Source organism: Pogoniulus pusillus, chromosome 3 (genome assembly GCF_015220805.1).
Source record: "Pogoniulus pusillus isolate bPogPus1 chromosome 3, bPogPus1.pri, whole genome shotgun sequence".
NCBI lineage: Eukaryota > Metazoa > Chordata > Aves > Piciformes > Lybiidae > Pogoniulus > Pogoniulus pusillus.
Window position 1 is genome coordinate 30524147 of NC_087266.1, and position 18629 is coordinate 30542775.

At 46.2% G+C, this 18629-nt stretch overlaps 1 protein-coding gene across 1 annotated transcript in view; it reads left to right on the forward strand.

Moving 5' to 3' along the window:
- Window positions 1-18629, forward strand: part of MYCBP2 (MYC binding protein 2) — a 246847-nt gene that overhangs the window by 22587 nt on the left and 205631 nt on the right. Inside the window, 1 exon segment of the mRNA XM_064173772.1 lies at window positions 9494-9569. Coding sequence (XP_064029842.1) covers window positions 9494-9569 — 76 coding nt within the window.

Genomic DNA, 18629 nt, shown 5'->3' on the forward strand with positions numbered 1-18629 from the left:
CTAGGTGGCCAAGAGAGCCAGTGGCATCCTGGCCTGCATCAGGAATGGTGTGGTCAGCAGGAGCAGGGAGGTCATTCTACCTTTGTGCTCTGCACTGATTAGACCACACCTTGAGTACTGTGTTCAGTTCTGGGCCCCCCAGTTTCGGAGGGACATTGAGATGCTTGAGCGTGTCCAGAGAAGGGCGACAAGGCTGGTGAGAGACCTCGAGCACAAGCCCTACAAGGAGAGGCTGAGGGAGCTGGGATTGTTTAGCCTAGAGAAGAGGAGGCTCAGGGGTGATCTTATTGCTGTCTACAACTACCTGAAGGGTGGTTGTGGCCAGGAGGAGGTTGCTATAATGAATTAAGAGAAATTGTAGGGATTTTGGTAGGCAGGATTAAGTTTTAAATGTCTTGGAACCTTGATTTAGTGTCCTTAAAAAATAAAATAGCAGTGTTTTTCAAGTTGCCTCTGGGAAGTGTGAATTGTACTGTATGTAAAAGACATAATTAACAGCACAACTAGGTAAAGAGTATCAGAAGCTCAGTTTTGAAGGTTTGGAGGTGAATATTCTTAAATTTCTCTGGATTACATATGTCTATTATGCCCACCTCTATGAAGCTGCCAAATAATGCCTGGAATGCAGTTAGAAGTATGACCTTGAAGGCATATGAGGCAATTCTTCTTTGTCTCAACAGCAAAGTTCTGTTTTCACTTTTGCCCGTTGTGGTTTACTCGTGGTATGTAATAAGCCCAGAAGTCATCTAAAATGAATCAGGACTTAAAATTAGATGAGAAAAATACAGTTTGATTATAACATTTTGGACATTATACGTTATATGAAGTTTCCTCCGTTCATTTCTTAAATAGATTGTGTACTGTTATATATTGAAAATACTGATGGAAGAATCTTAGGAGGGAGGTCATCTAGGTTCACTTTTTTTGTTTAGTAGAAGTTGGGGACTTCCCCCTCACTGAATCACCCCTCTTAACTTGAGGATAATGGTGGTGGTTCCTTGTAAGAGAAGTGGTGGGATGATTTGTTTCTACAGAAAGTGTCTTGGTAAGGAGTGTACTTTTCTCTTTGTTAATAGGTGAAGACAGAGAAGGTGATGGAATATCTAACGGGCAGCTTTCTTAAGATATCCTGCAGGGGTTCATTGTTTGAGCTTGTTTCCTGACTGGTGATGGCTGTTGGTCAGACTTCAGTTTGTAGCTTTTGAACTGTTGGACCATGAGAATTTTATACTCTCATAGTCTGAATGCTGTACAGAAAAGAGTAGTAAAGCAATATAATTTTAATCCCTTGAAATTTTTATGTAGAACAAAGGTGTTTGGAAAATAATACTAAGATTCTTGATCTGTTCATTTTGATATCTGAAAGTGAAACTTCATACTACTTGTAATTTTCAGCATCTGTAGTTCTATTTTTCCAACTAACCTGAACTATATACAATTTCATAGAATCAACCAGGTTGGAAGAGACCTCCACGACCATCCAGTCCAACCTAGCAACCAGCCCCATCCAATCAACTAGACCATGGCACTAAGTGCCTTTTCTTGAACACCTCCAGAGATGGCAACTCCACCACCTCCCTGGGCAGCCCATTCCAATGGCAAATTTCTCTGGCAAGAAGTTCTTTGTAACATCAAGCCTAGACCTCCCCTGGCACACCTTGAGACTGTATCCCCTTGTTCTGTTGCTGGTTGCCTGGCAGAAAAGACCAACTCCACCTGGCTACAGCCTCCCTTCAGGTAGTGTGATGGTTTGGGGGTTACCCCGCCCCCCCACACTTTTGAATTTGCCCCAGCTAACTCAGACGGCCTCTGGGAATATAGATGAAGCAATTTATTTACAGCTAGCAGAATTTACAAGCAGCTATTTACAATATATACAGTTATATACAATTATATACAGAAATATACAAAGGATAAACAATACAAAAGCACAACTCCCCTCCCAGAAACCTGAGTCCCCAGGAGGGGCTCTCAAACCACCCCAACACCTCCCCCCGTCCCTCTCAACCTTACCCCAGTTCTCAGGAAGAAAAGAGGTGCAGCCAAGAGGTTAGGGAGCAAGGTTAGTAGGAGCAGGGTTAATGAGATGTGACCAGGTCCAAGGCAAAAGCAAGAGAGAAACAAAATGGAGAAAAAGTCTTTCTTCTTCCCAGAGTTCTCAGCGTGACTGTGAGAGAAGTTGACATCAATTGTTTTTCATTTCACTGCCCGTTATCTAGTTCTTGTACCAAAACATTCCAGCTTGCTTCAAACTAGCACAATCCACCCCTGTCTACTTCGCTCAGAGTATCGCTGAGAATTATCCAATCTAATCTAAACCAATATTTACACTAAAAATATATATACAAGTTCAGTTCACACTTCAATCAGATGTAGGTGATTCAAAAGCTCAGAACAGGGACTCCCAGGTGATGTTGGGTTCGTGCTCACATACTGTAGATTCTATCGTAGATTCTCTCAGTGTTGGGCGCCGATGTTACCTAGAACAGAAAACTCCTAACAGCTTGAATTTAAACTCTCTCAGCTAAGGTTAAATTTCTCTGTGGAATACACTGGATTTCACCATTCTCCTGCATTACCCAGTAGGTATGACCAGGACCTTCAGCAGACACCACCCCTCGGACAGGTTTCCCTTCGCCCGAAGGAGAAAATACCCAAACAGTTTTCCCTAACAGATTCTTCTCATGTACAACAGGAACTTTATCACCGTCTACTGTTTGGACCAAATCTGATTGTGCAGGTCCTGCTCTGTTTACTGAACCTCTACTATTTACCAACCAGGTAGCTTGTGCTAAATGTTTGTCCCAGTTTTTCAGAGTTCCACCCCCCATGGCTTTTAGGGTGGTTTTCAGCAAACCATTGTAGCGTTCAATCTTCCCTGAAGCTGGTGCATAGTAGGGTATGTGATAGATCCATTCAATACCATGCTCTTTGGCCCAGTTTTTCACAAGATTGTTCTTGAAATGAGTGCCATTGTCTGATTCGATTCTCTCTGGAGTTCCATGTCTCCACAAGATTTGTCTCTCCAAACCAACAATGGTGTTACGTGCAGTAGCATGTGGAACTGGATAGGTTTCCAACCATCCAGTGCTGGCTTCTACCATCGTCAGCACATACTGCTTGCCAGAACGAGATCGAGGTAAAGTGATGTAGTCAATCTGCCAGGCTTCACCATACTTGTACTTTGACCATCTCTCACCATACCATAAGGGTTTGATTCGCTTAGCCTGCTTAATAGCAGCACAAATGTCACAGTCATAGATGACTTGGGTGATAGCGTCCATGGACAAGTCAATTGACCTATCGCATGCCCATCGGTATGTTCCATCTCTGCCTTGATGTCCAGATGAGTCATGGGCCCACCGAGCTAAGAACAGCTCACCTCGGTGTTTCCAATCAAGGTCAATGTCAAGTTCAGAGTTGGTATCAACTTGAGCAATCTTAGCAGCTTGGTCTGCCTTCTGGTTATGTTGATGTTCCTCAGTGGCTCTGCTCTTAGGCATGTGTGCATCTACGTGCCGCACCTTCACTGGAGTTCTCTCCAGCCGTGCATCAATGTCCTGCCATAGATCAGCACACCAAATAGGCTTTCCTTTCCTCTGCCAACCATTCTTCTTCCAGTCCTTTAGCCAACCCCATAGAGCATTGGCTACCATCCACGAGTCGGTGTAGAGGTAAAGGATAGGCCAATTCTCACGTTCAGCCACATCAAGAGCAAGTTGAACAGCGTTTACCTCAGCGAACTGACTGGATTCTCCTTCTCCGTCTCTCGTTTCGGTAACTCTCCTGGTTGGACTCCAAACCGCTGACTTCCATATTCGCTTGTTCCCAACAAGACGACAGGAACCATCTGTGAATAAAGCATAGTTCTTTTCCTGATCAGAGAGATCACCATAGGGAGGAGCTTCCTCAGCACGAGTTATTTTCTCCTCTGGAGGTTTGGAACAGTCTGTGCCTTCCGGCCAGTTGGTGATCACCTCCACCAGACCAGGTCGGTCAAGATTACCCATTCGTGCTCGTTGGGTTATCAAAGCCATCCATTTAGACCAGGTTGCATCTGTGGCATGATGTGGTGATGAACCTTTGCCCTTGAACATCCAGTTAAGAACTGGCAGTCTAGGAGCTAAAAGCAATTGTGACTCAGTTCCAATCACTTCAGAAGCTGCTTTCACTCCCTCATAGGCTGCTAGAATCTCTTTCTCAGTTGCAGTGTAATTTGTCTCTGAACCTCTGTAACAACGTCCCCAGAATCCAAGAGGACGACCACGTGTCTCATTTGGAGCTCTCTGCCAAAGACTCCAAGTTGGACCATTGTCACTGGCAGCCGTGTACAGAATGTTCTTAATGTCCGGACCAGATCTCACAGGTCCTAAGCCCACTGCATGGACTACTTCTCGCTTAATTTGATCAAAGGCTGCTTGTTGTTCAGGTCCCCACTCGAAATTGTTTCTCTTACGAGTCACATCATGCAGAGGTTTGACAATCTGACTGAAACCAGGAATGTGTAGTCTCCAAAATCCCACCACACCAAGGAAAGAAAGTGTGTCCTTCTTACTGGTGGGAACAGCCATGGTAGAGACTTTGTTGATCACATCCTGAGGAATGTAACGGCGACCATCCTGCCACCGCACTCCCAGAAACTGAATTTCTCTGGCAGGTCCTTTGACCTTGTCTCTCTTAATGGCAAAACCTGCTTGCAACAGAATGTCAATGATTTTGTTACCTTTCTCGAAGACTTCCTCAGCAGTTTGGCCCCACACAATGATGTCGTCGATGTACTGGATGTGCTCTGGAGCTTTACCTTTCTCCAGTGCATTGTGGATGACTGAGTGACAGATGGTTGAGCTGTGTTTCCACCCCTGAGGCAAACGGTTGAACTGGTACTGGATTCCTCTCCAGGTGAATGCAAACTGAGGCCTGCACTCCTTTGCTATGGGAATAGAGAAGAAAGCATTAGCAATGTCTATGGTTGCATACCATTTAGCCTCCTTCGATTCCAGCTCGTACTGGAGTTCCAGCATGTCCGGCACAGCTGCACTCATGGGTGGTGTCACCTCGTTGAGGGCACGAAAGTCAACGGTCAGTCTCCAGTCGCCCGTAGGTTTGCGCACAGGCCAGATGGGACTGTTGAAAGGTGAATGAGCTTTCTCGATGACAGCCTGACTCTCCAATTGACGAATCAGCTGATGAATGGGCAACAAAGAGTCACGGTTAGTTCTGTACTGCCTATGATGAACAGTTTGAGTTGCAATTGGCACTTCCAGGTCCTCTATGTCATGATGTCCCACAACTGCAGATTCATCAGAAAGTTCAGGTCTAATGGACAATTTCAATTTATCATCCTCAATCTCTACAGATGCTATTCCAAAAGCCCATATGTGACCTTTAGGATCTTTGAAACAACCTTGTCTCAAAAAGTCAATTCCCAAAATGCAAGGCGCATCAGGACCAGTTACAATAGTATGTGTCTTCCACTCTTTACCAGTTAAACTGATCTCAGCCTGTATCTTAGTTAACTCTTGAGATCCACCAGTAATTCCAAAGATAGAAATGGACTCTGTCCCTTTGCAATTAGATGGCAATAAAGTACACTGAGCACCTGTGTCAACTAAAGCCCTGTATTTCCGAACTCTTGAACTGCCAGGCCACCTAATGAATACATTCCAATAGATTCGGTTCTCTCCACTATCCCTTTCCTCCTCCTGGCTGGAGGCAGGGCACCCCTAATGCTGAACGTGGCATGTAGGGTGTACACAATGATTGGTGTTGTTGTGAGAGGAATTGCAACTGTTGGAACAATTGCAGTTGCTCTCAGGAGCTGAAGAAGTGACAGCTACTTTTCTGGCATTACTGCCTCTGTTTCTGCCACTCTGCAGATCCCTGACTCTCTTTGAAAGAGCTGAAGTAGGTTTACCATCCCACTTGTTCATGTTCTCCCCGTATGTGTCACGCAGAAGTATCCACAGTGACGCACGTGATTGCTGCTGTCTGGGTGGAATTTGTCTCCTCCTGGGCTGGAATTGCCTTGCAGGAGGTGGGCGTCTGTTCCTGATTGCAGAAACATGCACCCATTCAGATGATGCAGGAATGGTATCCTTTACCAGATTAGTAATGTTTTTAAGATCCTCCTTCAGTTCTTTCATGGTATCTTTAATCTCTGTGGTCATAGTTTGTATGGCAGAGACTAGGCCAGAATGTGACAAGCTGTCCTCTATCTGCCTGAGCTGGTCAGTGAATTCACCAACAGTGAAAGATCTTCCATTATCACTCCTTGATAGAAACTTGCTGGCCAAGATGTTAGCATAGGATGAAGGAGCAAGTTTAATCAGCTTCTTCATGAGACCTGTTCCCAAAGGAATATCGTCAGGCTCATGAGTACCATGATCTCCATAAAGCACTTCCTTCACAGCAAACTCCTTCAGAAGCTTAATTCCCTGCTCAACAGTGTTCCACTTCTTGGCAGCCCATGGCAAATCATCTCGGGAAGGATATCTCATAGCCACAGCCAACAGAAGGCGTGTCCACAAGCTAACCCTACCAAGAGGACTTGCTAGGTGTTTGTCCACTCCACTCTCCTTAGTGAGTGGTCCCAGCTGCTTGGCAGACTTGTCTCCTACCTGCAGAGCATTAGCACCAATGCCACGGCATCTCACTAGCCAGCTTAGGATTGGCTCACCTGATTCCCTTGTGTATTCCTTCCTAACTTCCCTGACCTCTCTGAGTGGATCCTTGGAGCCTTGGATGTCATCTTCCTCCTCCTCTTCCTGTTGTTCTGGTGGTGCCGGGCCTAACAGAACCTTCCTCATAGCACTCCTAAACTCATGGGAACCATCCTCTCTCTTGGCAGCTAACCTCACAGCGCTCCTCTCACTTGAGTATTGTTGTCTCAGCACATCTACAAGGTCTCGTAGACTAACTGCCTCCTCTTCCTCCTCTTGCTGCTGATCACCAGATGTCCCCTGTCTTACATCCTCCTGCGAACCACTCTTTGTCTTAGCTTTTGCCTTAGCAGGTGCCAGAAGGGCCTGAGCAGCAACAGACTTGGATGTGTCTGCTGGAGGATTTGAATTTTTAGGAGTCTGACCTGAAGGGTTTGAATCCTTAGGAGTCTGACCTGGAGCATTTGAATTATTGGAGGTCTGACTTGGGGCATTTGTATCCTTAGGGGTCTGACCTGGAGCTTGTGAGTTCAAATCTGCCTTGCTTTTAACAGGAGGATTTTGATTCTGGTCTGCTGGCTGGGGGTTCGAATTGGCTGAGCTGGTGTCATTAGGATTTGGACTGACTGGGATAGCGTTACCAGCATTAGCATTAGTGGGATTGTTTGCCTGTCCTGCTGGGATGCCTGCCAACCCTGAGGTGTTATCATTTTTGCTAGGAACATTCTGATTTTGGGTACCTGCCTGTGCTCCTGGGGCTCCTGCTAAACTCTGTGGCTTGTTTTGGTTATCCTTATCATTGTTTACGTTATTGGCAGGAACACTGGCTGTGTTCCCAGCACTTGGAGAAGGAGGGGCAGAGGCTGGCAAGGGGGAAGCCGATAACTGTGTTCCCTTGTTTTGCTGTGAAAGAGACTGCTTCTGAGACACAGAAATTTTCCTAGCTCTTGCAGAAGCTGGTTTTGAATTTTTCACACATAATGCCAAAATTAATATGAAATTTAAAACTACAAGAGCCAGTATAATGCCCAGCATCCCTGCCATGCTCTGTTTTGAGTAGAAATCCTTGCATGGATTTGGCATTTCAGTTTGGGGCTGGATGACCCTCATGAGAGCAGTAGATAAAGCAGACTCTCGATTGATTGTAACATTATTGACAAAAACTCTTGTAATATCACTAGTAATATTCTCAGTGACACTAAAACCAGCATAACCAAGAATAAAATCACCCCAGCTCCAGAACATGTTTGAAAGCTTAACTTTAGCCTTCTTAAAAACTACATGAAGTAAGAAATAACCAATTTGATCTTTGATCCAGTTGTACACAAAAAACCAGAAAACAGGCCACACAGCAATCCCCACCAAGTACAATAGCTGCTTGATTAGCTTCATCTTAATTCCCAGAGCTGATTTCCACTCACTGAAATATCTAGCCCCATGTTGGGAAAGCCAATTAAAAAATGTGATGGTTTGGGGGTTACCCCGCCCCCCCACACTTTTGAATTTGCCCCAGCTAACTCAGACGGCCTCTGGGAATATAGATGAAGCAATTTATTTACAGCTAGCAGAATTTACAAGCAGCTATTTACAATATATACAGTTATATACAATTATATACAGAAATATACAAAGGATAAACAATACAAAAGCACAACTCCCCTCCCAGAAACCTGAGTCCCCAGGAGGGGCTCTCAAACCACCCCAACACCTCCCCCCGTCCCTCTCAACCTTACCCCAGTTCTCAGGAAGAAAAGAGGTGCAGCCAAGAGGTTAGGGAGCAAGGTTAGTAGGAGCAGGGTTAATGAGATGTGACCAGGTCCAAGGCAAAAGCAAGAGAGAAACAAAATGGAGAAAAAGTCTTTCTTCTTCCCAGAGTTCTCAGCGTGACTGTGAGAGAAGTTGACATCAATTGTTTTTCATTTCACTGCCCGTTATCTAGTTCTTGTACCAAAACATTCCAGCTTGCTTCAAACTAGCACAGGTAGTTGTAGACAGCAATGAGCTCTGCCCTGAGCCTCCTCTTCTCCAGGCTAAACAAGCCCAGCTGCCTCAGCCTCTCCTCACAGGGCTGTGTTCCAGGCCTCTCACCAGCTTCATTGCCCTTCTCTGGACACGTTCCAGGATCTTAACATCTCTCTTGAGCTTCATATGGTTCCTCTGTGCCCTTGGTAAATCCATGCTGACTACTCCTGATAAACTTCTTCTCTTCCAAATGCCTTGAGATGCCCTCCAACAGGAGCCGCTCCATCATTTTTCCAGGGATGGAGGTGAGGCTTGCTCGTCTGTAGTTTCCTGGAACCTCTTTCTTGCCCTTTTTGAAGACTGAAGTTCAAAAGTTGCAAGTTGCGGTTTCTTCCAACTAAATTTTCTGCCAAATGATACTTTTCTAAAGCTTCCTTTTTGCCTTGGCAGGCCTGAACATTTACTTGGTAAAGACTTCACAAAGCATATGTATTCTGTGCTAACAAGGTATATTACTAAGAATTGTCAGTAATTCTTCCTTTTAACATGGATGTGGCACTAATGGACTTCAAATAGTGCTGTAAACCAGTTTACAAATATGTGGTTTTTGCCTGACGTAGCATATATTCTGCTTAAATTCATAAGAGTAAAGGTCCTTAATTCAGTGGAGCATCAGGAAAGCATCCCTTTAAGTGATTTATATTTTGCTTAATACTCTGAAATTCTGCTTGTGTTGATTCTTTTTATTTAGGGAAAAAAAATTAAAGTGCTTCTGACTTACCCTCTTCTCCTGCAGCTGCTGCTTCTGCTTGTGATAGGTTATAGAAGAATTTAATTCTTTGTTCTTATGGCTGTTCTATGTTTTCTTTCAGAAGTAAGAAATTGTTCAGCAAGAAAAAATTGAAAAGGAAACAGAAGACTAAATTGAAAGTAAAAACACGCAACAAGGTGAGTCTGTTACTAAACTTGACAAAATTTTGAATGAAAAATGAAAGTATTTTCAACTGAGATAAATGCAAGGAAGGAGGTGGTAATTAGGTGTTTACATGTTTAGAAAATATGGTAAGCCAGTATTGTTTGTTTACTGTACTCTACGTGACTATTATAGCAATATTAATCTTGTTCAGCTATGTTCGCTAGTAATTTTCAACGTGAAATACGGATAGCATTTTTAGTTCCTCTGTTCCTAAATGGTAAATGTAGCCTAAGAGATTGTTCTCACAGTTAAAATTTAAGAGCTGTATGCCTAGCCAAAGAGTTAGAGGCTACTGCTGCAGAGTTCTGTCCATGTTGGCTAAAGGAGAAAGGTAGCATTCAATGTATAACTCCAAAATTACTTCTGAAACTTCCTCTGTAATGGAAGAGATTGTAGTTACCTTTTCCTGTTAATATTTTCTTCATGTGTAATCTCCATGCCCACCACTTTAAATGCCCCCAAACAGTACTGTGAACTTTATAAAAAATGTTTACATACTTACTGCAAAGAAGAAATCTAGCAAGAAACAACAAGGTTTTAAAATACTATTCTACTGCATTCTTTCTCTATTCTACAGCTGTTATTACTCTGTTTAAGCTAGAGTTTTAGTGGGATTTTCATGAAGGCTCACTGCAGGCATGGAGGCTTCTTCCTATATTTTCTAGTTGTTAAAGATAGCATTTCTGGAATGGCTCTGAAAGACAGAACTGCTGAAATATGTATTGAAAACACTTTCTAGTCAGTTGAGTGCCGTTAGAAGGCGTACACACTGTAGATCAAATTGGCCATCTTATCCTTATTTGCCAGAGCTCATGTAGTTGCTCTATCTAATAAAGACAGTTGACTTAGGGAGGGTGAAGCAAGCCCTGTATCTTGGCATTTGGTATTGCCTTTTTGGATACTTACCAGATTGTTCTGCTTATCTCAAGTAGTGCAGCTCCAGACTGTGGTATAGAAGACCTTCATGTCTGTTCTCAATACTGTACAGGGAAATGTTTCTAGTCCAAACTAAGTTTTTCCGCCCTTTTTTTCGGTTGCTGTATTAGGAGTTTTATCCCTGTTTGCTTTGTGGTTTTATCAGACCCACTGTCAACACAGAAAACCAAGTTAGACATTTGAAGAAATTTTGCAGAATGTCATTAGCTTTTGTGGTTTTGTCTGATGACAAAAGCTAGTGCTTTGAAAAATAAGGTAAGTCTTCAGCAATTACCTTACTTCAATCATCCTGATATATGCTGGGAAGATCACACAGTCAGGCACAGACAGTCCAAAAGGCTCTTGCAGTGTATCAACAATAACTTCTTGATGCAGGTAGTGGAGGAACCAACAAGGAGAGCTGCACTGCTGGACCTTGTATTAACTAATAAAGAGGGACTGGTTGAGGACATTAAGGCTGGGAACAGCCTTGGGGACAGTGATCATGGCATGGTGGAGTTCAGTATCCTAAAGGGTAGAATCAAAGCAACAAGTAGAATTGCAACCCTGGACTTGTGCAGAGCTAACTTTGTGCTCTTCAGGGACATGCTTGCAGAAATCCCATGGGCTAAGGCTCTTGAGGGTAAAGGAGCCCAAGAAAGTTGGCTAATTTTTAAAGACCACTTCCTCCAAGCCCAAGCTAGGTGTGTTCCCCTGAGTAAAAAATTGGGTAGACATGCTAGGAGACCTGCATGGTTGAATAAGGTGCTCCTGAAGGAAATCTCAGTGAAGAAAGAAACTTAAAATTCATGGAAGAAGGGATTGGTCACTTGGGAGAACTATAGAGAAGCAGTCAGGGCTTGTAGGAAAGCAACAAGGAAGGCCAAAGCTCTCTTGGAACTGAAGCTGGCAAAGGAAGTAAAACAGAACAAGAAGGGCTTCTTCAAATACATCAGTAGAAAAAGGAAGAACAGGGAAGGTGTGGGGGCACTACTGAATGAGGAGGCAACCTTGACTGAGGATGCGGAGAAGGCAGAGTTGCTGAATGCCTTCTTTGCTTCAGTCTTTACTCCTAAGGCTGAACTATGTACTCCAGACCCTGGATGAAGGAGAGGAAGCCTGGAGGAGGGAACACTCCCCACTGGTCAGTGCAGACTGGGTTAGGGATCAGTTACGTAAATTAAACATTGACAAGTCCATGGACCCTGATGAAATGCACCCAAAGGTGCTGAGAGAACTGGCAGATATTATCACTCTACCACTCTCCATCATCTTTGCCAAATTGTGGCAGACAGAGGAGGTGTCTGAAGACTGGAGGAGAGCCAATGTCACTCCAGCCTTCAAAAAAGGCAAGAAAGAGGTTCCAGGAAACTATAGACCAGTCAGCCTCACCTCCATCCCTGGAAAAATGATGGAGTGGCTCCCGTTGGAGGGCATCTCAAGGCATTTGGAAGAGAAGAAGTTTATCAGGAGTAGTCAGCATGGATTTACCAAGGGGAAGTCATGCTTAACTAACCTGATAGCATTTTATGATGCCATAACTGAATGGGTAGATTCAGGAAACCAGTGGATGTAGTCTACCTGGACCTTAGCAAAGCCCTTGAGACTGTCTCCCATGACATTTTAGTGAGCAAGCTGAGGAAGTGCAGGATGGAAGAGTGGACAGTGAGGTGTCTTGGGTTCAAATGCAGGTTCCCAGAGACTCTAATAAATTTAATAGACCCAATGACAATTTATAGAGTGCCCTCCCCTCTTCCCCCCTCCTTTTCCCAAAGATAGGGAGAGAGAGAGAGGTAAGCACACCCAAATAAATCAATCTCACTCGATTTGGAAGTTAAAAAAGAAAAAGTTTAACAATAACTTAGAAAAGGTATTGGAAGTAGGGAAGTTTACAAAGGATAAGGAAGGGAAAACAGCAAAATACAAAAAGGGATGGATACAACCCGAGCAATGTGATGGTGTCTCTGCCTCGTGGTTGCCACGTGGTGTGCTGGTATGCAGTGTAAGTGTGTGTGTCGAGCGGGAGCGAAGAAAAGAGCACGAGGAACAGGAAGCTCCTGTCTTTTATAGGATAGGAAGTGGGGGGAGTGGGCTAACCATCACCTGGAGTGTGGCCCACCCCTGGGGAGGGGCCAAGACCCCTAGGGTCAGGTTCAGGGTTATGCCCCCCCTGGAGTGTTAACCCTATACATTCCACCCCTTGGTTAGACCACTTCCACCTTCCTACGAACAGTCTTCTTCTCCAAAAATGGGAAAAAGTGTCCATGGGTTAAGCGTTCTTGAAGTCCTTCTTGGTCCCCAGCTGTATCCCAAGGTGATGTGCTCCTCTGGTCTGGTGCAGGTTGGTGAGGTGTACGCAGGACAGGAATGGAAGAAAAGTCAGTGAAACAGGAACAGTTCTTGTTGGAACTCAGGAAAGAGTCTTTTCCCTCTGTGAAGAAACATCAGGAACAGTCTCTTGGTGTCTGGCATCAGGGGAACAGGTGTAGGTGAGATGGCTGTAGACATCCTCTGGAGGGAAATCAGGAACAGTCTCTCACTGCAGGGCATCAGTGACAGATGCAGGGTTCTGGTTGGATGCCTCGTTGTGATGCGATGCTGTAGGACCCTGGATAGCTGCTGGTGTGATGTAGGTTCTGTTGGACGCCGTGTAGTGGTGAGGGTATAACTACAAAAACAACTTGTAACCCCTTATGAACTATAATACAAGTATTGCACAACTATGATACAAATATCATATAACTATTATACAGCTATAATACAAGATAACCTGAAAATATCTGGAACACATGGAATCAACTCTGAGATTTCCAACCTTTTCAGCTAAAGAGAGATTTCTCTGAGGGACACACTCGATAACACCAGTTTCCAGCATTACCCAGTATGTGTGACCAGGACCCTCTGCAGATACCACCCCTTTGATAGGTTTTCCCCCACCAGAGGCAGGAGCAACCCACACAGTCTTTCCCAGTAGATTCCTTTCACAGACTACAGGAACTCCATCTCCCTCAACTATGGGCAGTAGGGCAGACTGAGCAGGACCAGCTCTGTTAACTGATCCCCTGCTGTTCACCAGCCAAGTGGCTTCTGCAAGGTGCTTCTCCCAGTTTCTGAGAGTTCCACCTCCCATAGCCTTCAGGGTGGTTTTCAGCAGGCCATTGTGTCGCTCAATCTTTCCTGCAGCTTATGGGTAATATGGAATGTGGTAAACCCATTCTATCCCATGCTCTTTTGCCCACTTGCTTACAAGGTGGTTCTTGAAATGGGTCCCATTGTCTGACTCAATTCTCTCTGGGGTGCCATGTCTCCACAGGATGTGGCTCTGCAGGCCCAGAATGGTGTTACGGGCAGTAGCATGAGGTACTGGGTAGGTTTCCAGCCACCCCGTGCTTCCCTCTACCATGGTTAACACATACTGCTTGCCACTGTGAGACCGAGGCAGAGTGATGTAATCGATCTGCCAGGCCTCCCCATACCTGTACTTTGACCACCATCCCCCGTACCACAAAGGCTTCATGCGCTTAGCTTGCTTTATGGTGGCACAGATGTCACATTCATGGATAACCTGAGTTACGGCCTCCATGGATATGTCCACGGATCTGTCTCGGGCCCATTGGTATGTGGCATCTCTTCCTTGGTGGCCAGAAGAGTCATGTGCCCACCGAGCTAAGAACAGTTCACCTTTGTGATTCCAGTCCAGGTCAATCTGGCAGATGTGGGCAGCCAGGTCAGCTTGGTGGTTATGCTGCTGTTCTTCAGTGGCTCTGCTCTTTGGGATGTGAGCACTGATGTGTCGGATTTTAACTGGCAGTTTGTCCAGGCGTGCAGAAATGTCTTGCCAGAGATCAGCAGCCCAAATAGGCTTCCCTTTTCTCTGCCAATCATTTCTCTTCCACTCCTTCAGCCACCCCCATAAGGCATTTGCTACCATCCATGAGTCGGTGTAGATGTATAGCATTGGCCACTGCTCTCGTTCTGCAATGTCCAGGGCCAGTTGGATGGCTTTCACCTCAGCATACTGGCTGGATTGACCTTCTCCGTCTCTTGCCTCTGCAACCCTGCGTGTGGGGTTCCAGACAGCAGCTTTCCATCTCCGCTTGCTGCCTACCAGGCGGCAGGATCCATCTGTGAACAGAGCATATGCCTTTTCCTCCTCAGGGAGGTCACTGTATGGGGGGGCTTCCTCCGCACGGGTCACTGCCTTCTCTTCTGCTGGCTTTCCAAAGTCAGTGCCCTCTGGCCAGGTGGTGATGACCTCTACAATGCCTGGGTGCTCGAGAGTCCCCATCCTAGCCCTCTGAGTTATCAGAGCCATCCACTTACTCCAAGTGGCATCTGTGGCATGGTGCGGAGTTGAACCCTTCCCTTTAAACATCCAAGTCAGGACTGGGAGCCTTGGAGCTAAAAAGAGTGGTGACTCCGTCCCAATCACCTCAGAGGCAGCTCTAACTCCCTCATAGGCAGCTAGGATTTCTTTCTCTGTGGGGGTATAATTGGTCTCTGAGCCTTTGTACGCCTTGCTCCGGAACCCGAGTGGGCGGCCTCGTGTTTCATCAGGAGCGTTCTGCCATAGGCTCCAGCTAGGACCATTCTCACCGACTGCTGTATAGAGAATGTTCTTAATCTCTGGGCCGTTTTGAACTGGTCCCAAGGCCATGGCATGGACCACCTCTTGTTTGATCTGGTCAAATGCCACCTCCTGCTCAGGTCCCCACCCAAAGTTATTCCTCTTTCTTGTAACGTCAAAGAGGGGTTTCACAATTTGACTGTACCCGGGAATGTGCATCTTCCAAAAGCCCACAAACCCCAGGAAGGATTGTGTCTCCTCCCGGTTAGTGGGTTCCACCATAGTGGCCACTTTATTCACCACATCCATAGGGATGTGGCGTTGGCCATCCTGCCATCGTACTCCCAGGAACTGGATCTTTCTGGCAGGCCCTTTCACTTTGCTTCTCTTAATGGCAAAACCAGCATCCAACAGGATATTAATGATCTTCTCACCCTTCTCAAAGACCTCCTCTGCTGTCTCACCCCATACAATGATGTCATTGATGTACTGCAGATGTTCCGGAGCTCCACCCTTCTCCAGTGCAGTCTGGATGATGCTATGGCAGATTGTAGGGCTGTGCTTCCACCCTTGAGGCAGTCTGTTCCAGTGGTACTGGACTCCTCTCCAGGTGAAGGCAAACTGTGGTCTACATTCTTCTGCAATGGGGATGGGGAAGAAAGCATTAGCAATGTCGATTGTGGCATACCATTTGGCCTCCTTCGTTTCCAGTTCATACTGGAGCTCCAACATATCAGGCACGGCTGTGCTGATTGGAGGAGTCACTTCATTCAGGCCTCTGAAGTCCACAGTCAGTCTTCATTCCCCATTCTCATTCCGCACTGGCCATATCAGGCTGTTGAAGGGTGAGTGGCTCTTGCTGATGACAAGCTGCTGCTCCAGGCGGCGAATCAGCTGCTGTATGAGTAGCAGGGAGTCTCTGTTGGTGCAGTATTGCCTGCGATGAACTACACGAGAAGCAACAGGTAACTTAACGTCTTCCACCTTGTGGGTACCAACCATGGAAGGGTCATCTGACAGGCCAGGCATGACAGACAGCTGCTCTTTGTCTGCAGTCTCTACAGCTGCTATGCCAAATGCCCACTTGTTCCCCTTTGGATCTTTAAAGTACTCTTTCCAGAGAAAGTTGATCCCCAGGATGCAAGGTGCATCAGGGCCAGTTACTATGGAGTGCTTCTCCCACACATTCCTGGTAAGGCTTATCTCAGCCTGCAGCACAGTCAATTCCTGAGACCCCCCTGTGACTCCTGAAATTGTAATAGTTTCTGTCCCTCTGTGGCTGGAGTGGATCAGAGTGCATTGGACACCGGTGTCTACCAACGCTCTGTACTTCTCGGCTTTAGAAGTGCCAGGCCATTTCACGAACACGTCCCAGTATACTCTGTTATCCCTGTCCTCCGCCTGGCTGGAGACAGGGCACCTCTAATGCTGAGCAGTGTGACCACATGAGGCACATGGACCTGAGTTAATTGCTTCACCACCCCTTGGGCGAGAGGGCTGCCTGCGGGACACTGGGGCAACCCCTCTTCTGGAGGAGTTATTCCCTGTGTTTGTCCCCTGCAGTTCCCTTACTCTGGCCCATAGAGCTGAGGTGGGCTGGCCATGCCATCTGTCCATGTTTTCCCCATGTTCACACAGTGTTCTCCAAAGCGAACTTCTGTGTGTACCCTGTCTGCTCTGGGCTGGTCTCCTGTGGGGTGGAGGAGGAGCACAGTGGCATGTGTTCCTGACAGCTGAGACTTGCACCCATTCTGAAGGTGAAGAGCAGTCGTCCTCTGCCTTCTGCAGTTCAGAGAAAGAGGCTTTTAGTTCGTTCACTTCTTGGGTGAGGGTCTCTACAGTGGCAATTAAGGTTTTCCTCGACAAACTGTCTTGAAACTATCTCAGGTCATTCACAAACTCCCTGATTGTGGGAAGGTTGTTGGCGTCTCTGCCTAGCAGCAGTGCTCCCAGTGTAGGGGCATATGTGGAAGGGGCACACTGGGTCGGTTTCTTTAAGAGGGCTGGCTTCATGCAGACAGCATTAGGGTCTGAGGGCATCTGGTCGGCTCCATAAATTATCTCTTGAACCGCCATTTGCCTCAGGTATGAGATCCCCTGTTCCATATCTGTCCATTTAAGGGGATGGAAAATCATGTCATCCTTGGTGGGCTATCTGTATCTCACGGCTATGAGAAGCCTGGCCCAAAGTGAGTGGGTACCATCGAGCCTCCCCATCTCTTTATCTACACCCCCATCCCTCGACAAGGATCCCAGCTGCTTTGCCTCCCTCTGATCTAGGTCCACGGTTTCTGCTCCTGCATCCCAACATTTCAAAAGCCAGGCTAAAAGGGACTGTCCGTTTGCCCTTGCATACTCCTGCCTTGTGTGCCTGATTTCCTTTCTGGGCGTGGAGCTGATAAGGATAACTCCATTATCAGGTCCATTTCCAGCTGGTTGCTGTTGCTGGGGGGTGCTGGTTCCCGATGAGGTCCCTTGCCCTGGATCTGTGTCTGTGGGAGGATTTGGGTTTCTGGCTTGCCACGTGGTGATGGGGGCGAGGTGAATGGGGCTGGGCTGTGGGGGCAGGGTCCGGGGGGCTGCTCTGGGCGGGACCAGGGGCGGAGTTCGGGGCGGTGCCTGCGCTCGGGGCTGCCTGACCGGTCAGACTGGTCTGACCTGTCGCCCACCCCCCGCAGCTGCAGCCAGGGCAGTGAGAGCCACCCCTCCCACTAAGCATCCTAATGGTGGCGCCCACACGAGGTCTCCACGTGTTCCAGCTCAGAGCTACATTGTAAATTCCGAAAACCACATTTAAACACAGTGAAATAACTGCTATCCAGTACCATTTCTCCCCCAAAATATCTGGAGGCTCTGTGTCCCAACACATATACTCAGATTGATTCCATGTTCCAGAAACATTTCTAAACACAGTTAGATTACTAACAGAATTCAGGAAATAGGCATAGACTCAGACAGGCAAATGCTTAGAATATTCTCAGACCATATCAATGACAATCCAGAAGACATGATAACTTATAAACTTTAACACCCAGGACCAAAACAGCCATGCAAAAGCGTGAATGATTAAGACTCTCAGAATATCCATTTTTTAACTTCCAAATCTTCTCTGAAAGAATTCTTTCTACCTAGCCCCACGTTGAGACGCCAAATAAATTGTCTTGGGTTCAAATGCAGGTTCCCAGAGACTCTAATAAATTTAATAGACCCAATGACAATTTACAGAATTTATAGAGTGCCCTCCCTTCTTCCCCTCTCCTTTTCCCAAAGATAGAGAGAGAGAGGTGAGCACACCCAAATAAATCGATCTCACTTGATTTGGAAGTTAAAAAAGAAAAAGTTTAACAATAACTTAGAAAAGGTATTGGAGGTAGGGAAGTTTACAGAGGATAAGGAAGGGAAAACAGCAAAATACAAAAAGGGATGGATACAACCCGAGCAATGTGATGGTGTCTCTGCCTCGTGGTTGCCACGTGGTGTGCTGGTATGCAGTGTAAGTGTGTGTGTCGAGCGGGAGCGAAGAAAAGAGCGCGAGGAGCAGGAAGCTCCT